Here is a 22,530-nt window from a genome sequence, read left to right on the forward strand (position 1 = left end):
GAAGGTCAAAATGTACGCCCCCTCAACAAGCGAGAGTACATCCTGGACGTTGCCACGGAAGCAGAACCAGTCGATGCCAATTACAGTCTTTGGTTCAGAAGAGTCATCTGGAGTCTGGCTTTGAAACTTGATAATGAACTTTACGTTACCATGCATTATAACCAGGTAAAGATGCAAGTTATGGACGTTTTTTTGGTTGTATCCTATGGCGATCCATTGCCACTCAAGATGGCACAGCGAACAACACAATGTTCATCTCTGTTTGTTGTCAGGTGTTGCCGGATTACCTGAAGGCCTTGCTGAGTGTGGTCCCTCAGGGAAAGGCGAGCGAACAACACCTCCAGCAGATCGCCAGACTGGCTGCCCTACAGCACCGTGCCAAAGACACCACCTATCTGCCCACCATGTAAATAACACCACCAATGACTCCACTGCTTAGTTGCAATTTGGCATTTACTCAGGCTAACTTTACTCGAGTGGTTGCCATGCACATGGAGAACATGCAGAGAGAGGAGACTCACGTTGCCCTACTATAGTAGACGTACCATAGAGTACACACACGGTGTATTAGTACACGTATCTCACCTGGCTATGGATCAAATGTACACGGTATCTCACAAACATTCTCACATTTCAGTACCCATACTCCCAATTCTCACAGCTTGAGTCGAGGCGTTCATGCACACTACGTAACTCTGTGTCATGCTTTCACCACAAGGTGGTCACGCTGTTTTTTTTTTTCAGTTTATTTTTTGTAGTACCCCCATGACAAAAGTGTCTGCAGCTTGTATAGCACACTGTTTTTTTTTTTACATTTTTTTTTGTGGTACCCGCATGACAAATGTGTCTGCAGCATGTATAGCATGCTGTTTTTTTTTTTTTTTTTCATTTTGATTTTTTTTTTTTTGTAGTACCCCCATGACAATTGTCTAAAGCTTATGTAGCATAATGGGGTTATTATTATTATTATTATTATTATTCTTTTTGTGGTACCCCCATGACAAATGTGTCTGCAGCTTGTATAGCACGCTGTTTTTTTTTTTTTCATTTAGATTTTTTTTTGTGGTACCCCCATGACAAATGTGTCTGCAGCTTGTATAGCATGCTGTTTTTTTTTTCATTTTGTTTTTTTTTTGTGGTACCCCCATGACAAATGTGTCTGCAGTTTGTATAGCACATGTTTTTTTTTTTCATTTTGATTTTTTTTTTGTGGTACCGCCATGACAAATGTGTCTGCAGCATATATAGCATGCTGTTTTTTTTCATTTTTTTTTGCAGTACCCCCATGACAATTGTCTAAAGCTTATGTAGCATAATGGGGTTATTATTATTATTATTTTTTTTTTGTGGTACCCCCATGACAAATGTGTCTGCAGCTTGTATAGCACGCTGTTTTTTTTTTTTTCATTTAGATTTTTTTTTTGTGGTACCCCCATGACAAATGTGTCTGCAGCATGTATAGCATGCTGTTTTTTTTTTCATTTTGTTTTTTTTTTGTGGTACCCCCATGACAAATGTGTCTGCAGCTTGTATAGCACATGTTTTTTTTTTCATTTTGATTTTTTTTTTGAGGTACCGCCATGACAAATGTGTCTGCAGCATGCTGTTTTTTTTCATTTTTTTTGCAGTACCCCCATGACAATTGTCTGTAGCTTGTACAGCACGCAGTTTTGTTTTTTTTTTTTTATTTAGATTTTTTTTTGTAGTACCCCCATGACAAGTGTCTGTAGCTTGTGTAGCATGTTGTTTTTTTTTTTCATTTTTATTTTTTTTTGTAGTACTCCCATGACAAAAGTGTTTTTAAAATTTTTATTTATATATTTTTTGCCATTTACTGACTTACTTACCGGCTCTGGTGTTTTAGTTGCACCTAACATTGCAGCCATTGAGTGGTTCTGCTCTTTCACTGCTGCATGCATAAACAACCCAAACATGTTTGCATGCCCATCATATACTTATGTTATAACTTGTGTGTGTGCTTTTAGACGCGAGTTGCAGGAGTGTGTCCCGCCACAGTTCTACAGCAAACAGAATCCACAGCAGTGGCTTAATATGGCGACTCAACATATGCAACAGGTCCAACCCCTAAACCCACACCAGTCCCGTGCACAGTTCCTCGGTAAGACGTGCTGTAATGGCAGGGTGGCCATTTTGCAGTAATATAACCAACCGTCACCAAATTTGTGTGTTTCCCTCAGGTCTGGTCAGTGCCTTCTCCATGTTTGGCTCATCCTTCTTCTACATCCAGAGTTCCAGCTCAGCCTCCATTCAGGCTCCGTGCATACTGGCGGTCAATCTTAACGGACTCCACTTTCTCAACAAAGACACCCACGTAAGCCACGCCCACGCTGTTATTCCCCATCATAGTAGTAGCATCGTCGTCCCTCGTTTATAGCGGTTAATTGGCTCCAGACCCGACTGTGTTAAATTAATATCCGCAATATTGGATTCAATGTAATAATTAAATGTAATATTGTCATAGTAAAAGATTTTTAAATAGAGCCTTGTAGACATGAAATAACACCCCTACAGTCATTATGTTGCAGGGAGTTAGCAAGCTAGCAAGGTAGTGAGCTAATCAATTAGCCTCAAAGGTGTTTTTTCTGAACTTAAGAAGCCTTCCCTGTGATTGGCTGGCGACCAGTCCAGGGTGTACCCCGCCCTCCCACCCCGAAGACAGCTGGGATAGGCTCCAGCACCCCCCCCCGACCCTTGTGAGGAAAAGCGGTAGAAAATGAATGAACTTAAGCCAAAAACGTACCACTTCCACACTGGATGAGGAGATACAGTGGGTCCTCTTTTAGGTAATTTAATGTCTCAATGTTTTTGTGTTGTTGCTGCCACCTAGTGACCATAATATGACATGGCAACATTTTTCAAGGCACACAAAATATTGTGTTCCATGGTTATGTAAACATGGAACCTCGCAAAAAAAGGACTAGAGTCTCGTTTACTTTTTCCATTCTTTAGTAATCAGCAGTAGAAGTTGGGTAAGGTTCAGGAAAATATCAAGTTCCCGACTAACAGTTCAGGCATAACTCAACTATACCACAACATACAGTAAACAATACAAAATCTAAATAACTTACTATTTATTTTCTGGACTATAAGTCGCTCCGGAGTATAAGTCGCACAAGGCCAAAAATGCATAATTAGGTAGAAAAAAACAATATAAGTCGCTCCGGAGTATAAGTCGCACAAGGCCAAAAATGCATAATTAGGTAGAAAAAAACAATATAAGTCGCTCCGGAGTATAAGTCGCACAAGGCCAAAAATGCATAATTAGGTAGAAAAAAACAAATAGAAGTCGCTCCGGAGTATAAGTCGTACAAGGCCAAAAATGCGTAATTAGGTAGAAAAAAACAATATAAGTCGCTCCGGAGTATAAGTCGCACAAGGCCAAAAATGCGTAATTAGGTAGAAAAAAAACAAATATAAGTCGCTCCGGTGTATAAGTCGTACAAGGCCAAAAATGCGTAATTAGGTAGAAAAAAACAATAAATCGCTCCGGAGTATAAGTCGCACAAGGCCAAAAATGCGTAATTAGGTAGAAAAAAACAATATAAATCGCTCCGGAGTATAAGTCGCACAAGGCCAAAAATGCATAATTAGGTAGAAAAAAACAATATAAGTCGCTCCGGAGTATAAGTCGCACATGGCCAAAAATGCATCATTAGGTAGAAAAAAACAAATATAAGTCACTCCGGAGTATAAGTCGCACAAGGCCAAAAATGCGTAATTAGGTAGAAAAAAAACAAATATAAGTCGCTCCGGAGTATAAGTCGTACAAGGCCAAAAATGCATAATTAGGTAGAAAAAAACAATATAAGTCGCTCCGGAGTATAAGTCGTACAAGGCCAAAAATGCATAATTAGGTAGAAAAAAACAAAAATAAGTCGTTCCGGAGTATAAGTCGTACAAGGCCAAAAATGCGTAATTAGGTAGAAAAAAACAATATAAGTCGCTCCGGAGTATAAGTCGCACAAGGCCAAAAATGCGTAATTAGGTAGAAAAAAACAATATAAGTCGCTCCGGAGTATAAGTCGCACATGGCCAAAAATGCATCATTAGGTAGAAAAAAACAAATATAAGTCACTCCGGAGTATAAGTCGCACAAGGCCAAAAATGCGTAATTAGGTAGAAAAAAAACAAATATAAGTCGCTCCGGAGTATAAGTCGTACAAGGCCAAAAATGCATAATTAGGTAGAAAAAAACAATATAAGTCGCTCCGGAGTATAAGTCGTACAAGGCCAAAAATGCGTAATTAGGTAGAAAAAAACAATATAAGTCGCTCCGGAGTATAAGTCGCACAAGGCCAAAAATGCATCATTAGGTAGAAAAAAACAATACAAGTCGCTCCGGAGTATAAGTCGCACATACAGTATTTATTACAAATACAGTATTTATTACAATTATAACACATAAAGTATTTACAATATTCACATTTGGAACTAAACTGTGTACGTGTGTTAAACTACCGTACAACGTGTACCCTTCCGGATGCTAAACTCCATGCTCTTCCACTTCCTCCTTGTTGTGGAGTTTGTTTTTAATGCAAAATGACAGCTCCTCCCTGCCTTTATTGTCAATGACATCACCAACGGCCACCTTTGATGATGTCACGGCTGACTTTCTGATGCTTTCGTGACACATAAATACCGCTTTTCCCGTTAAGAAGATATATTATAGAGGTTAGCGAAACACGTTTGAGACGAAGCAACATGGGTAATATCGATACTCACTCGTCCGTCTACATCGACAACTATCTGTGCACCATCACCAAAGACCTGGACGTCAACAAAACCCGTCTGTTGCTGTGCGACCCAAAGGAAACGGAAGGACTAAAAAGCAAAATCAACGTCCAAGTCGCGGTGCTCGAGTACCTCCAAGGGAAAAGAAAGCAGGACATCAACCTCTCCCAGATGTGGACGGAGATCATTCCTCTTCGCGAGAAGCTAAAGGCGTCTGAAGAGAAGGAGCAGCTCAGCGATAGCAATCTTCTTGCCAGCTGGAAGATCATCAACGACCTCAGACTCCAGCTTCACGAGAGTCAAGTCAAGGAGAAGGAGAGCGCCGAGTACGCGGAGAAGATCATTCAAGACCTCTTAGCTCAGAAGAGTAATCTTTTTATCAAGGTGCAGAAAATGAAAGAACATCTACTGAATCACGCCGCCAGCATTCTTTCCACCGAGGAACCAGAGAACGGTCTGGAGAAGCTTTATGCCGTGCAAACATGCATGGATCTCTTCGACAAGCTGCATGAGATACAGAACATTGAAGGGAAGACGCCGGAACGTGAAGAAAGCCTGGAAGAAATCCTACCGGAATCAAGTGAGGACAGCAACATCGATATTGATACGCCCGCTTCAGAACTTGAGCAACAAGAGGACGCCTCACCAGAAGAGACCATTACGAGGAAGAGCGGGGGTAGGGACAGGTTTTTGAAACGCTTTTCTTTTTTCCAGTGGCTTCAGAGACGCTATCCATCATCCAGTCAAGGGTGAAAGGAAAAAGCTCCGTCTGTAATAACAGTGTAGGGTCCAGTCACTCATGCATCTAAGGGTTAAAGGGATTCTAAACAAGATGGACCATGAACCTTGTCACAGGAACCAGACCCCCCCCCCCCCTCCACTATACATGGGAGCGCTATGTTGTCACCTCAAACTGTCCCAAATAAGGCTGACCTCATTCTGCTATTCTCATTGTCATGCACACCATGAGGATTGCCGTGGAATCTCTTCCAATCATTTGCTTTGAAGATGCAGTAACACTAGCTGTCCACAAGGGGGTGTGGTAACACAACTACAACTTCACTGCACCTTGCACAAACTTCAGCCAAAACATTGAATAAATATTAGTAATAGTCATTAAATTTTTTTTTGTTGTTTTTTGGTCATTTTTATGTGACTGAAGTATCCATATCCTTTGAGTTAAGGTCGGACATGATATTAAATAAGAATAGCATATGACTGGAGGATGTGTAAATAATTGGAAAAATGATATCTTCATACTTTATATTTCTTCCATTTTGATAAAAAGCTCCATGATGCTAAATGATTCAAACATTCATTCATTCATTCATTCATTTCCTACCGCTTATCCTCCTCCTGTCCTTTTTTTGCTGGGTTCCATGTTTATATAGCCATGGGACACAATATTCTGTGTGCCTTAAAAATGTTGCCATGTCATATTCTGGTCACTAGGTGGCAGCAACAACACAAAAACATTGAGACATTAAATTACCTAAAAGGGGACCTACTGTATCTCCTCATCCCGTGTGGAAGTGGTACGTTTTTGGCTTAAGTTCATTCTTTTTCTACCGCTTTTCCTCACGAGGGTCGGGAGGGGGTGCTGGAGCCTATCCCAGCTGTCTTGGACTGGCGGCCAGCCAATCACAGGGCACATATAGACATATATTAATACCTATGGACAATTTGGACTCACCAGTTAACCTAGCATGTTTTTGGAATGTGGGAAGAAACCGGAAATCCCACGCATGCACGGGGAGAACATGCAAACTCCGCACAGAGATGGCCGAGAGCGGAATTGAACTCGGGTCTCCTAGCTGTGAGGCCTGCGTGCCAACCACTCGACCACCGTGCAGCCCATAATTCAATATTCTAAAATTGTAATTGATTAGGGCTGCACAGCGGTCAAGTGGTTAGCGCGTCAATCTTGTTTCCCCACGCACATCATTTTTGCGTGCGTGTGTGTGTGTGTCTTTGACCAGGAGGCCATGATGCGTTTCCCTTTAAAAGAGATCCAGTCGACTCGGACCCAGAGGCCCACCTCAGGCTCCAGTTACCCGTATGTAGAGCTCCTGATTGGAGACCTGCTCAGCCAGCGAGTCACACAGCTTCAACTGGAGCAGGTGAGTGTTTTAAGTGTGCGGTGTCTTGCACAATTGTGTGTATTATTATTATTATTATTATTATTATATTGTTACAATTAGTTGTGTATTTTTTCCAGGGTTTGGAGCTTTGTCGAGTGGTTGCCATGCACATGGAGAACATGCTGTCGGTCAGAGAGAAGAGACTCACGTTGCCACCAAGTGAAATAACCCTACTATAGTAGACGTACCATAGAGTACACACACGGTGTATTAGTACACGCGTCTCCCCTGGCTATGGATCAAATGTACACGGTATCTCACAAACATTGTCACATTTCAGTACCCATACTCCCAATTCTCCCAGCTTGAGTCGAGGCGTTCATGCACACTACGTAACTCTGTGTCATGCTTCCACCACAAGGTGGTCACGCTGTTTTTTTTTTCAGTTTATTTTTTGTAGTACCCCCATGACAAAAGTGTCTGCAGCTTGTATAGCGCACTGTTTTTTTTGTTTTTTTTTTTATTTTTTGTAGTACTCCCATGACAAGCGTTTGTAGCTTGTATAGCATATTGTTTTTTTTTTTCATTTTTAATTTTTTTTGTAGTACCCCCATTTTTTCATTTTTATTTTTTGTAGTACGCCCATGACAAAAGTGTCTGCAGCTTGTATAGCACGCTGTTTTTTTTTTTCATTTTAAAAAAAAAATTGTAGTACCCCCATGACAAGTGTCTGCAGCTTGTATAGCATGTTGTTGTTTTTTTTTTCATTTTTATTCTTTTTTGTAATGCCCCTATTATTTTAATTTTTATTTTTTGTAGTACCCCCATGACAAAAGTGTCTGCAGCTTGTGTAGCACGCAGTTTTTTTTCTTTTTTTTGTAGTACCCCCATGACAAGTGTCTGTAGCTTGTACAGCATGTTGTTTTTTTTTTTTATTTTAATTTTATTTTTTGTAGTACCCCCATTTTTTCATTTTAATTTTTATTTTTTGTAGTACCCCCATGACACGTGTCTGTAGCTTGTATTGCATGTTGTTTTTTTTTTCATTTTTATTATTTTTGTAATACCCCTATTATTTTAATTTTTATTTTTTGTAGTACCCCCATGACAAAAGTGTCTGCAGCTTGTGTAGCACGCAGTTTTTTTTCTTTTTTTGTAGTACCCCCATGACAAGTGTCTGTAGCTTGTATAGCATGTTGGTTTTTTTTATTTTTATTTTATTTTTTGTAGTACCCCCATTTTTTCATTTTCATTTTTATTTTTTGTAGTACCCCCATGACATGTGTCTGTAGCTTGTATAGCATGTTGTTTTTTTTCCATTTTTATTATTTTTGTAATACCCTTATTATTTTAATTTTTATTTTTTGTAGTACCCCAATTTTTTTATTTTTTGTAGTGTTTTTTTTATGATTTTTATTTTATGTTTTTGTAGTACCCCCATTTTTTCATTTTTATTTTGTGTAGTACGCTCATGACAAAAGTGTCTGCAGCTTGTATAGCAAGCTGTTTTTTTTCATTTTTATTTTTATATTTTTTTGTAGTACCCCCATGACAAAAGTGTCTGCAGCCTGTCATTTTCACTTGCTAGTAAATCTCCACTGCTATACAAGCTGCACACTGACTACTCTAAAGTAGGTTTCATTTCTATACTATAGACCCTTGAGAAGACATACTGTATCCAATTCCCTCCTTTCTCGGTACTTACATGATGATAGAACACCCTGCACTGTTCCACTCATGGTCACACACCAGTGAGTCAAACGTCCATGGTGCTGCTGTGAGGCAACGCGAGTCAAAAGTGGAAGTGAGATAGTATTGTCAGGCTTGAATGAATGTTCTTGACACAGGTTGGACCCACAGTCTTGTTACTGAGTTCCTGTTTTTCCATGCTCGATTTGTCAGGGGTTAGGATGAGTAGGGATTCCTTTTCTGGTGAATAGAATGCTTTGCATTTAAGAAGCTCCGCTTTTAAGATCTCTGCTGCAGTCGCTGCCAATTGTTGTTTCCTGCGGAGTTTACCCTTGCAAAGATGAGTATGGAGTGTGTAGAAGGCATTCCAAGTGTTTTTAGAAACAGTATGTAACAAAAATAGTTACATTAAGTTGCTTTACCAGATCAGATTGGAAAAAAAAACAATGGTTGAATTGTTTTTACTTGCAAGGCACATATCAGGATGCATATTTTGTCAACATTTGATAATTGTAAAATGTGACTGTAAATAAGTGTTGTATAGAATAAGTTTGTGAATTCATTAAAACTTAAAGCAGACCTTCAAATGTTCCCTTTCAGGTGAATATAACTATTAACGTGGTGCTTTTAATCAGGATTTTTGAGTTCCGTAGTTATATTTAGTACATATAACGATGAATCTAAATTTGTTTGTCTGCATTTTGGCACTCTACTTCCAATTAGACACAAAAGTAACCGATACATTGGTTCGAAACCATTTTAAGAAGCGATAATGTAATAAGAAATTAAATAATACAATATATACACAGTCACCATAAACGCCACCGATGGCTATTTAGCTTATGATCGCTTGATTTATTTTAAAGGACTCGCCGTTTTCCCGCCCACATAGATGTGGGTGTAGTTGAGACGTAAATCCGGGCCTTCCTGTGCTACAAACCCAACATCCCCACGCAGAGCTCTCGGCTATGTGGGCGTCTCTGAGTAATTGCTCACAGATTTGGTCGCTGCCATTGGTTGACAACAATGGGGTCCGCTTGAACCCCTCATCCCCGACCCGAGTCGAGTGCAGTCAGAAGGGATACAGAAAGGAGGCGAAGCGCTTCCCCCCGCAGTAGCGTCGCAGCCTGCATGGGCTAGCCGGTAAGCTAAGTAAGCTAGTTTAGCTTCGTCCAGCGACGCCGCCGCCGCCCGGGCGATACCCTCTCCTGCTTCCCGTCACTTGTGCCTCTTCAGCCCGGCTTCAAGATGATGAAGTTTCGGTTTCGTCGGCAGGGCACCGACCCGCAGAGGGAGAAGATAAAACAGGAGCTCTTCGCCTTCAACAAGGTAAAGTAACGGAAACCAGAAGGTCTCCTCCTCCGCCGCTTCTCTAAACTACACCTAATGAGCTCCAAGTCTTCATTTAAAGGAAAATGAGCGGCCTTTCTGTGTCTCTTTTTGTGGCTTTTTCATTAAAAAACAGCACAAAGTACCATAGTGGACGTTCTGGGATGCAACGAGGACCCTTTCTGGAGAACTTGGTTGTTTGCTCGGCTGTGTTAATTAGTCAAAGGCCCGCGTTCCATAACAACCAGGAGTGATTAGGATTATCATCATGATTGCAGATTAGCAAGATTAGGAAACTGTGATGCATCAGTTTTCTTCCACATATTAATGTGTGTGTTTGGTAATGGTAATGGTTTAATTTCATTTAAACATGCATCAGATTACAATTGAATGCATCCCATAATCAGTTCCCAGTTCCACATGTCCAAAAGGAGTAGGAAGAAGCAAAGCTTATTAAATCCTACTCCTCCATCTGGTACTTTTACAATCAGTAACTGTTACATTTGTTCACTTCCTGCTTTCCATAATACAGTTTAAGGTTTTTTTTTGTTTTTTTTTTCATTTTGTAATTTTTGCATCAGGAAGCGTTCAAAAACAGTCATGTTTTCATGTAAAAAAAATGTAATGGTAATGGTTTAATTTCATTTGAACATGCATCAGATTACAATTGAGTGCATCCCATAATCAGTTCCCAGTTCCACATGTCCAAAAGGAGTAGGAAGAAGCAAAGCTTATTAAATCCTACCCCTCCACCTGGTACTTTTACAATCAGTAACTGTTACATTTGTTCACTTCCTGCTTTCCATAATACAGTTTAAGGTTTTTTTTTGTTTTTTTTTTCATTTTGTAATTTTTGCATCAGGAAGCATTCAAAAACAGTCATGTTTTCATGTAAAAAAAATGTAATGGTAATGGTTTAATTTCATTTGAACATGCATCAGATTGCAATTGAGTGCATCCCATAATCAGTTCCCAGTTCCACATGTCCAAAAGGAGTAGGAAGAAGCAAAGCTTATTAAATCCTACCCCTCCATCTGGTACTTTTACAATCAGTAACTGTTACATTTGTTCACTTCCTGCTTTCCATAATACAGTTTAAGGGTTTTTTTTTTTAAATTTGTAATTTTTGCATCAGGAAGCGTTCAAAAAGTCATGTTTTCATGTAAAAAAAAATGTAATGGTAATGGTTTAATTTCATTTGAACATGCATCAGATTACAATTGAATGCATCACATAATCAGTTCCCAGTTCCACATGTCCAAAAGGAGTAGGAAGAAGCAAAGCTTATTAAATCCTACCACTCCATCTGGTACTTTTACAACTGTTACATTTGTTCACTTCCTGCTTTCCATAATACAGTTTAAGGTTCTTTTTGTTTGGTTTTTTTTTTAGAATTTTTGAATTTTGTATTTTTTTTTCATCAGGAAGCGTTCAAAAACATTTAAAAAATTTAATTTAGGTTTATTTAATTTTTTTTTTACTTTTATTAATTTTTATTAATTTTTTTTATTTTATTTTTTTGTCACGTACCAAAGTACGAGGTGATATGACCATGCAATGACATAATCCTTGTATTTAGCAAACATCAACTGCTTGTATTGTTTCTTGAATTGGCTCATCGTTGTGCATTGTTCAAGGGTCTTACTCAATCCATTCCATAGTTTGATTCCACATACTGAAATGCTATGGCTTTGTAATGTAGTCCTGCACTTTGTGCAAAACAAATATTTGCTGACTTCAGACATCTGGGATTTGTGGGTGCAAGAGTGTAGGGGTTCAGATAACTGTGGCATCTATAAAACACTTTTTTTTTTTTAACACTCAACCAGGCTGGTTAGCTTGCAGTGCTAAGTTCTTCAAGACTCACTTCTCCCATCCCATACTGACGGGGTTGCAGCACCCCATTCTGATGCCTGGAATGTACTGATTGTCATGCATATTGAATTTCACCGGTAGGTCGTCTCGGCGAACACAATATACTGAGCAAAAAAAAAACCAAACCAGCAGCCTTGAACCCGAGCAAGTCTAGTTTGTACAGCGTGTCACTCGCCAAAGTAGAGCACAGTGTTCCATTTAAAGTGTATTGACATTTTAAAGATGCACACTAGTCAAATAAAACTCACTTTTGTATACTTGAATAGAAATGAAAGTGGTATATTCTAAAATGTAAGAACTTTTACCCAAGAACTAACAAGGTAGAATCCAAAATGGCCGGCAATATCGTTTGGTTGTTTATAAGGTCTGTGTACAAACTATTTACAAAAAAAAAAGCATAACTTAAAAGCTTAACTTCTACTTCCAACACTTCATACAGTCTCTTTGTGCCAGTGAGAGGAGGCGGGGCCGGTAGCATACACACAGGGTGCAGAAGAGTGTTATCAATATAGTAATGTTATGTTTTTTTTCATTGTAGTTTTCTTAAAATGAATGTTTATGTATCATTTGGTGACACCCCAACTGCTGAGGGTCTCTGTAAATGGTCGAGTAATGCGGCTGTAGGCAACCTAGTGATGTATTTATTATTCGTACAAAATGGCATCTACCTCTACATGCACTTAAAAATGTTTTTTTGTTGTGATTCTTATTTGCTTTCCTGTTGTATCCAATCAGCTGCATTCATGCTGAGCAGTTATTACAACATTGGTTCTGTTGCTACATGTAATATACTTACCGTGGATGCCAGACTATATCATATTTATAGGTGACTTATAAGTAAGTGGGACATATATCAAAATATTGTATATAATTTAACATGTGCTCTCTTCTAGGGGATAATGTATTTTTTGGCGACACCTAGTGGCCACAATGATTTATTGAGTTGAGCTTGTGATGCAGTTAAGTGCACACATTGACATGGATATTTTTAATTAATTTCTGCGTACAAAAATGAAGATTTGTTATTAAATTATGGCAGTTTGAAAGGTTTTTACTCAGTCACATTTATACTCTTTTTTTTTATTAACAACATATTGCGCAACTGCAGGGTCTTGAGACACATGCTAACTCGCAAACTAGAGAGCTAGCCACCTAAACGGTAGCCTTCAAGTTATTTCCTTTTAAACTTAAATAGCCGAAAAACGTACCACTTCCACACAAATAGGGAGGATAACTATTAACAGTTATTTAACCTTTAACATGAACATGAATCAAACGTAATATTTTTTTTCTGGGTACATGATACCATACAGCATCCATATCAAACTTGAACATTAAACTTTCATATCAAGGCGGGGGGCCTTAAACTAGTGTCCTGCGGACCACATTTGGCCCGCGGGCCGCATGTTTGAGACCCCTGCCTAAAAAAAGGTTAATTTCCAGGCTCCTACGGTAAAATAAGTCCTCACTTCGCCAACCTTTTTAAAAACTCGATGTAGAAGCTGTCTTACCAGATCTATAGTCATTGTTTTCCTGGCTGACTATGAATTGTGTGAATCCAATTATAAAAGGTCTGCAGAGCTTTGCTGTCCGTTTTGGGGGAACTCTCCGTGAACTTTATTAAGGGTGTCCTCCCTTTTTTTTTTTTTTTTTTTTAGACGCACTCAGCCTGACGTGTATAAACACACACAAGACATGGAAGGGTGTGTCCGACTTTGTTCAATCTGTGGCGGGACACTATTTCTTGCTTTAAATGACAGACATTGTAGGCTTGTAATTTAAATGTAGAATAATACGCTGTGTGTGTGTATTCATCCAACTCCTACCGTTAATTGTGTTTGCTTACCATTCGGAGCAACTTAATAAATCTTTTTCTGTTTGTCACTCACACAGACGGTGGAGCACGGATTCCCACATCAGCCCAGCGCTTTGGCTTTTGACCCGGAGCTGCAACTTATGGCTATTGGCACCAGAGCGGGAGCTATTAAAGTGTATCCTTTTTTTTTGTTGTTGTTGCAAGGTTGATGCATCCAACCAGGAAGGAATCTACAAAGTACTGTAAGTACTTGTTTGTTTGCTATAAACGCTGCTAAGTATACTTTCTCCGGGCTTGTGATAATAAGTGTACCGTGTGGACATGCTCTCAACCACAGCGGAAGGCTACTTATAGTGGGCTGATAAACTGTTATCAAAGACACATTTGTCTTCTTCAACATTTTTGGTCTCGATAACATGGACACTCTTGTATCTAAGACCGGAGTGGTGTGTCCTGGTAATGGTAATGATTTCATTTCATTTGAACATGCATCAGATTACAATTGAGTGCCATCCCATAATCAGTTCACAGTTCCACATGTCCAAAAGGAGTAGGAAGAAGCAAAGCTTATTAAATCCTACCCCTCCATCTGGTACTTTTACAATCAGTAGCTGTTACATTTGTTCACTTCCTGCTTTCCCAATATAATTTTAATTTATTTTAATTTTATTTTAGTTTTATTTAATTTAAATTTATTTTAATTTAATTTTAGTTTTATTTAATTTTTATTTTTTGACTTAATTTTACTAATTTTTATTTATTTAATTTTATTTTTTGACTGCCTGATTTCCTAATATAATTTTAATTTATTTAATTTAATTTTAATTTAATTTTAGTTTTATTTAATTTCATTTTTTTTACTTAATTTTATTAATTTTTATTTTTATTTGATTTCACTTCCTGATTTCCTAATATAATTTTAATTTATTTTTATTTTATTTTTGTTTTATTTAATTTTATTTTTTTGACTTAATTTTATTAATTTTTTTATTAATTAGCAAACATCAACTGCTTGTATTGTTTGATGTCCCTACTCAATCCATTCCTTAGTTTGATTCCACATTCCTGAGTTAGCTTGTGGCTAATACCATTCATTAATAATAAGAAAAACAAACGCAACATATTCATCTCGGATGTAGTTTCCCACATGGAATTTAAGAACTTGGTGGTTTTGTGGTTGATTGATTGATTGATTGGTAGCCGTTGAAGTCTATTTTCATGATGTCACGTCGACCAGGAAGTGAGTTTTAGTTTAGCAGACCATCAACTCTTTAAAAAAAAAAAAAAAAAAAAAAAAAAAAAGTTTTGTTTGTCTGGCATGTTTCTCATTTTGTGAGCGTGCAAGCGACAGAGAGGCACTTCCCATGATTCATCAGCAATGTCGCCAATGTCTGTTCATGGCAACTGGCAACTCGCTTGTTTGCCCGACATGCACACATTTATCTGTGTGTGTGGGAAGGCGTGTTTGTGTGTACGTGCATAAGAGTGGAGAATCAGCTCTTTTGAAATGCAGCTTTCAGCATCAGAGAGAGGAGGAGGCGGGGGGCGGGGGGGTCTAGGCTGGTGGTACCAGGCGATCCGGAGACGGAGAAATGGATAGAAGGGAGAGATGCAGAATAGAAGCGGAAGAGAAGGGGAGGCAAAATAACTCCGAAACGACTGATACAGGTCTTAAGAATCCCAGCTGCTCTTGGAATTTTGTGGAAAGTCGGCACACATGAAAAGTCCACACGGGGTATCTGGAAAATCTTCAACACGGGTCATTCTGAATTTTTTTAAGTTTTAAAGAATTGTTTTAAAGTTATCTGCATTACCGGTGTATGATTCGTCCTACTAATAAATACCATAACATAAAAAATAGCTCCAGTAAATTAAAAAAAAAAAATGTAATTGATGAGGTGAGATTACTCGTACGTACCTGCCTGGTACGGGTCCAAACTTGCTAGTAAACAAACAAACAAAAAAGCTTCAACACCTGAAACGCCAGCAGTGCAACGACGCCCGGGGCTTGTTCCTAACGCTGCAAGCATGGGGGAAAAAAAAAAGTACACGCCCACTCCGTTGTGATTGGTCACAAGCCCAAAGTGCTCCCTACTATGCGCACACGCAAAACTTTAAATTTTATATTCCAAATTATTGTTTACGCTGTATATTGTTGTTCATATTTGATGTCATCTATTTATTCTCCACATTATTATTATTATTATTAATAATATAATAACGACATTTCGTTGGCGATTTCACTGCTGTGTTATTGTGCAATGACAATAAAGAAAGTCTATCTATCGACCATATAAGGAAGTCCACCCCGCTGTGACATCACAAAGGAGCAGTTTAACCCCGCCTTTTCAAACGGAGCGTTTTGAGACATCCCAAACTTTTTTCAGGGCTCACTTCCAAATGCGAAAACCTTCATTATCTAAAACATTATAATTTAATATTCCCGGCTAAATGATACCAGCTACATTTATAGGTCAGAAAAGTAGAAAAAAAAAGCATAATAGTTCCATTTTAATACCATAACTTTTCTTCTTCGGTTTAAGCTTTATATTTGATCCCTATTACATTGGGTTCTATTTTGGAACAACCAAGCGGAATTCTTGACGATAATCTAAATGGACGGAAGACAACGTGGCCAATGATGGATGCCGTGTGTGTGTGTGTGTGTGTGTGTGTGTGTGTGTGGTTTAAAAATCAAATGTGCACAGTCTGCAGTTGAGTTGTTGGAGCGACTGGAGGTAATACCACACACTTAATCAACCATTCCTAATAATAATAATATGGGCTTGAGCGCCTTCTCACACACACACACACACACTTCCTGTAAGCTGCAGCAGCCAAACAGTCAAGTACATCATGCGAGCCTTTGGCTGGATCCCCCCCCCCACCACCAAGCCATGTGTGATATGTTTTGATTAGTTTTAGTTATAGTTCTAGTTGTACCTGGACTGTATGATGCTTTGCACTACAAGACATAGAATATGAGCCGTGTCACATGACTATTCCTTGATTTCCCTCCTTACTCGTTCTCATGCACGCTCGGTGTCTCTCGTCCGTTCTTTCCCTCGCTGTGTGCGTGTTTACAAAGGCAGAGTCATGTTACGGCAGAGAGTTTCTGCTGTAACCACAGATTGGGGCTCGGAGAAGGGAGTGGGACAATGCGTATGAGATGGTGTGGGGGTGGTGGGGCCGATCTAAAGGACTCCCGTCTCCTGTCGTGGAATGCGTGCCCTGGGTTAACCCCTCCCTGTGTGTGTGTGTAGTTTTGGTGAGTAAGAGCTTTGTTGCTGAGTCGAGTCTTAATAAAGGGATCTTTTGAACTGGTTTCCAAGACGACCAGTGCAGTTGCTTGGGATGAAGTGCTCTGGGACGGAGAGGACTTAGAGTCCGAGTCTGTAGCTCAGCACATCAGACGTTGTGTTTCATGAACGACGACAACAACAAAACAAATAATGTTGTTTAAATTGTAGGAACTGTTGACTGTTGTGACCTGTACCGGAGACCAATAACCTGAGGACGAGCTAATATTTACACACGGACACACACTCGGAACATTTTTCTTTGATCTTGGGGATCTGGGGCTTTAGCTGTAAGTAGTAGAAGTAAAATAAATCCAGGTTAGGATATAATTAATACTTGGATTAATAATCTGAACAACTTTGCCACAAAGTTGTCTGCAAAAAATAATAAAACAAACAAGGTTAATCTAAAGCTTGTTTCGATTAATCCTTGGGCCGAGACAGATCAAACAGATAATGGTTTGTAGGAGGGTTCTGATATTACTTTTATCGTCCGATATCAGCAACAATTATTATGTTACATAATCAAAATGCATGATGAGTTCCCCAGTTCTGTGTCGCCACGGAAAACTTGTGCATGGCAAGTTTTGCTGTAAATAAGTAGTAGAAGTAAAATAAATCCAGGTTGGGATATAATTAATGCTTGGATTATTAATCTGACCAACTTTGCCACAAAGTTGTATGCAAAAAAAAAATAACACCAATGAGGTCCTAGTCAGTTAATCTAAAGCTTGTTTCGATTAATTCTTTGGGTCCGAGACAGACCAAATCGAGACAAACAGATAATGGTTTGTAGGAGGGTTCTGATGTTATTTTTATCGTCCGATATCAGTAACAATTATTATGTTACATAATAAAATGCGTGAAATCAAATGCGTGATGAATTCCCCGGTTCTGTGTCGCCACAGAAAACTTGTGCATGACAAGTTTTGCTGTAAGTAGTTGAAGTAAAACAAATCCAGGTTAGGATATAATTAATGCTTGGATTATTAATCTGAACAACTTTGCCACAAAGGTGTATGCAAAAAAAAAAAAAAATAAAACCAATGAGGTCCTAGTCAGTTAATCTAAAGCTTGTTTCGATTAATCATTTGGGTCCGAGACAGACCAAATCGAGACAAACAGATAATGGTTTGTAGGAGGGTTCTGATATTACTTTTATCGTCCGATATCAGCAACAATTATTATGTTACATAATCAAAATGCATGATGAGTTCCCCAGTTCTGTGTCGCCACGGAAAACTTGTGCATGGCAAGTTTTGCTGCAAGTAGTAGAAGTAAAAGAAATCCAGGTTAGAATATCATGGATTGGATTATTAATCTGAACAATTTTGGCACAAAGTTGTATGCAAAAAATAATAAAACCAATGAGGTCCTAGTCAGTTAATCTAAAGCTTGTTTCGATTAATTCTTTGGGGCCGAGACAGACCAAATCGAGACAAACAGATAATGGTTTGTAGGAGGGTTCTGATATTACTTTTATCGTCCGATATCAGCAACAATTATTATGTTACATAATCAAAATGCATGATGAGTTCCCCAGTTCTGTGTCGCCACGGAAAACTTGTGCATGGCAAGTTTTGCTGCAAGTAGTAGAAGTAAAAGAAATCCAGGTTAGAATATCATGGATTGGATTATTAATCTGAACAATTTTGGCACAAAGTTGTATGCAAAAAATAATAAAACCAATGAGGTCCTAGTCAGTTAATCTAAAGCTTGTTTCGATTAATCATTTGGGTCCGAGACAGACCAAATCGAGACAAACAGAGAATGGTTTGTAGGACGGTTCTGATATTACTTTTATCGCCCGATATCGCCAACAATCATTGTGTTACGTATAATGTGATTAGTCCGCCTAACAGAACAATAATCAGCAACAGTAATTATTATTATTATTATTATAATAAAAAAAAAGGACCCATGTATTTCTGTATTTTTAAACTCGACAAAATGGCGGGTAGACATTATATAGCTAGGTTCAAGGTACTCGTCTTTTCTCGTCTAGCTAAAGACTTCTCGTCATCCCGTGGGTGTGTCCCGTGAAACGCCGCTTCAAATGCTTGATGAGTTCGGTCGTGTTAAACTTCCCCGGTTCTGTGCCGCCACGGAAAACTTGTGCATGGCAAGTTTTACACTCAACTGCGACATCTTTTTCAGACTTTAATTTAAAAAAAATATACACGGACGACTAAAGTGATTTGGGAGGCTGAGATGGAGTATGTTTACATTTTTAAATTGGGGAAAAAAACAATCAAATCCCAAATAGTTTGCGTTTACCGTACATGTATTATTATACTTTGTTTCATCGTTTTCCGTGGCGAGCGCAAACAATGGATGTTGCGTTGACAGTGGTAGAAAATAGGCCAAAAAGAAGTCAGGGCCGAGGCAAAGGATGCAAATTAGACGTGGATTGCGTCTCCAGTGGGTGGGTGGGTGGTTGCTGTTTGGCTTGTTTCGTCATTGGGAAGAGGCCTGAAATGTTTGGCTAACTCAATGAAATACCCGAGAACTTTGAAACTATTCAACAAAAACTCTTTCACAAGCATCTGATTGTTTTTCCGTGAATGTGTGGTCATTTTTTTTCTTTTTTTTACCAAAAATCCTGCGCCATCTTTCCTTCCTGACAATCCATATCTTATTTTATATATATATATATATATGTGTGTCAATGCCTGTTGTCCGTGTGTGTGCGCACGGAGGACAATGCCTTCTGTTTGTCTGTATTCAGACCGTGAAATCGCTTTATCCTTGCTAACACTCTTTCTGCATCACTGAGCAAGTGTATGCGTTCGTAAGGGGGAGTTTCACTGATCGCTAGTTACTGTAGACGGCCATTGTTAGCCTTTAGGGGGCAAGCAATGAACAAGTTGAACAAGTTGTCATTCAACAGGTTAGCCACGGTGCGCTTTTCCCATTTTGTCTTCATGTGAACAATTTCCAAATCCGTTTGCCGCAGTGGTTCATTTCAGACTTGTTGTTGTTATTATTATTATTATTATTATACGCCGCCATTGTGAGGATTCCTAGTAATTACCGCCTTGTTGATATTTCCAGCTTGTCACAGACTATTGGCCTGATTGGCTTCTTGTGTGCGTGCGCACTTTTTGTTTGAAGCCTCCGATGTCGCTGGCAAGACATCCTGATATTATGCGGCGGCTTCTTTTTCATGTCAGCTTTTCATAAATTGAATTCTATTTAATGAAGAACTTTTGTTATGCAGCACAATTTTAATGCTAGTGCTAGTCAACACCATTCATTCATTCATTTTCTACCGCTTATCGTCACTGGAGCCTATCCCAGCCTATGGACAATTTGGAGTTGCCAATTAACCTAGCATGCATGTTGTTGGAATAATTTTACTTTATTTTAGTTTTATCGTGTGCAAGATTCATTGTTGTACGCCCCCCCCCCCCAAGTGCTCATTCATTCATTTTCTACCGCTTATCCTCACGAGGGTCATGGGTATGCTGGAGCCTATCCAAGTTGTCTTCGGGCGAGCGGCTGGACTGGTGGAGTCGTCAATTAATCTAGCATGTTTTTGGAATGTGGGAGGAAACCGGACCCACACCCAAACCCACGCATGCACGGGGAGAACATGCAAACTCCACACAGAGATGGCCGAGGGTGGGGAAAGACAAAATAAGAAGCCAAAAAGTTACCACTTCCACACAAAATAGGAGGAGAATTCATTCATTCATTTTCTACCGCTTATCCTCACGAGGGTCGCGGGGGGTGCTGGAGCCTATCTCAGCTGTCTTCTTAGGGCGAGAGGCGGGGTACACCCTGGACTGGTGGCCGGCCAATCACAGGGCACATATAGACAAACAACCATTCACACTCACATTCATACCTATGGACAATTTGGAGTCGCTAATTAACCTAGCATGTTTTTGGAATGTGGGAGGAAACCGGAGAAAACCCACGCATCCACACAGAGATGGCCGAGGGTGGAATTGAACCCTGGTCTCCTAGCTGTGAGGTCTGCGCGCTAACCACTCGTCCACCGTGCAGCCTTAGTCAACAGTCGGAAAAATTATTATATATATATTTTACAGGAAATAGAAATCTCAAACCTTTTATTTCCTTCTGGAAGGGATTAATTTTGCATGAATTTTAACGATAAATGCATTGATTATAAATGCACATTTTTAATGTATCGAGGACACTTGAGAACTTGTAATATGTTCCAGTGCCGCACACACACATGATGCTTCGTCAGTGACATCATCACTGTGGAATCTCCTCCCACCAGCCGTCCTGTGACATCACTGGAGTGAGTGTGCTGTGATGTGAACCACTTGTGGTCATCACACCTCAGCTTTGTGTGTCAGGCCGTGATCATTCATTCATTCATTCACTCATCGGACAAAAGGCCCTTGGGCACGCTTTTAAACATGGGTGCTGTGTGACGCCGGTTTGTGTTCACAACAGAAGCAGCCAGCAGCCTTGTGATTTTTTTTTTTTGGGGGGGGGGGCGTTCTGTCAACATAGTACCTGTTCTGAGTCTCTCCCGACACCTCCAGCTGTCTGAGGCCGGCAAAGGGCCAGGTGACAGGAAGTGACTGCACGCCAGGAATGCTTTCATGACACAACGTTTGGTGTTGGTGGAAATGAAGAGGAAGGAATACTTTCAGGAAATTAAAAAAATGATTTATGGCAGTGCTTCACCCCCCCTGGGGAGGGTACCTGAGAAGGCAGGGTGTACTACAGACGAATACATTCATATGACAGGTTCGCAATACTATTTCTAATTGGGGGTGTTGGGGAAAAAATAGGTCAGAAAATAATTGAGAACGACTGATTTATGGCAAGCTGCACGGTGGACGAGTGGTTAGCGCGCAGGCCTCACAGCTAGGAGACCCGAGTTCAATTCCACCCTCTGCCATCTCTGTGTGGAGTTTGCATGTTCTCTCTGGGTACTCCGGTTTCCTCCTAGGTTAATTAGCGACTTCAAATTGTCCATAGGTATGAATGTGAGTGTGAATGGTTGTTTGTCTATATGTGCCCTGTGATTGGCTGGCCACCAGTCCAGGGTGTACCCCGCCTCTCGCCTGAAGACAGCTGGGATATGCTCCAGCATGCCCGCAACACTTGTGAGGAAAAGCGGTAGAAAATGAATAAATAAATGAGTTCTCCTCCTATTTTGTGTGGAAGTGGTAACTTTTTGGCTTCTTATTTTGTCTTGCCCCACCCTCGGTCATCTCTGTGTGGAGTTTGCATGTTCTCCCCGTGCATGCGTGGGTTTTCTCCGGGTACTCCGGTTTCCTCCCACATTATAAAAACATGCTAGGTTAATTAGCGACTCCAAATTGTCCATAGGTATGAATGTGAGTGTGAATGGTTGTTTGTCTATATGTGCACTGTGATTGGCTGGCCACCAGTCCAGGGTGTACCCCGCCTCTCGCCCGAAGAAGACAGCTGGGATAGGCTCCAGCACCTCCGCGGCCCTCGTGAGGATAAGTGGAAGAAAATGAATGAATGATTTATGGCAAATATTAATTAGTATATAATGACTCCATGTTGTTGTTTTTCCTTTTAACTGTACAATGTTGATGGATATCAATCAAATGGTTCCTTGGTGGCAATTGAGCAAATGAATCTAATCTAATGAAGGCGGAAAAAAGGAATGCCTGTTTTTGAAAGAGGGCAGCAATACTCCTTTTATGCAGTATATTTATTCCACTTCCAC

The 22,530-nt window shown here is 39.7% G+C and overlaps 2 protein-coding genes across 4 annotated transcripts in view; both read left to right on the plus strand.

Moving 5' to 3' along the window:
- Window positions 1-7,306, plus strand: part of myo15aa (myosin XVAa) — a 48,263-nt gene extending 40,957 nt beyond the window's left edge. Inside the window, exons 60-65 of the mRNA XM_058050348.2 lie at window positions 5-165; window positions 273-406; window positions 1,986-2,119; window positions 2,199-2,332; window positions 6,732-6,872; window positions 6,971-7,306. Coding sequence (XP_057906331.2) covers window positions 5-165; window positions 273-406; window positions 1,986-2,119; window positions 2,199-2,332; window positions 6,732-6,872; window positions 6,971-7,072 — 806 coding nt within the window. The 3' untranslated portion in view covers window positions 7,073-7,306. The remainder of the gene's footprint in view (window positions 1-4; window positions 166-272; window positions 407-1,985; window positions 2,120-2,198; window positions 2,333-6,731; window positions 6,873-6,970) is intronic.
- Window positions 7,307-9,496: 2,190 nt separating this feature from the next.
- llgl1 (LLGL scribble cell polarity complex component 1) overlaps window positions 9,497-22,530 on the plus strand; it is a 30,706-nt gene continuing 17,672 nt past the window's right edge. Inside the window, exons 1-3 of one of the 3 annotated variants that reach the window (XM_078797104.1) lie at window positions 9,497-9,665; window positions 9,759-9,851; window positions 13,620-13,717. In XM_078797104.1, coding sequence (XP_078653230.1) covers window positions 9,771-9,851; window positions 13,620-13,717 — 179 coding nt within the window. In that variant the 5' untranslated portion in view covers window positions 9,497-9,665; window positions 9,759-9,770. Of the gene's footprint in view, window positions 9,852-13,619; window positions 13,718-22,530 lie in introns of all 3 variants that reach the window. The other 2 variants (XM_078797106.1, XM_078797105.1) reach the window with 2 other exon arrangements.

Source organism: Doryrhamphus excisus, linkage group LG16, assembly GCF_037039965.1.
Source record: "Doryrhamphus excisus strain RoL-2023G ecotype Guam linkage group LG16, RoL_Dexc_Guam_v1.1, whole genome shotgun sequence".
Taxonomy (NCBI): domain Eukaryota; kingdom Metazoa; phylum Chordata; class Actinopteri; order Syngnathiformes; family Syngnathidae; genus Doryrhamphus; species Doryrhamphus excisus.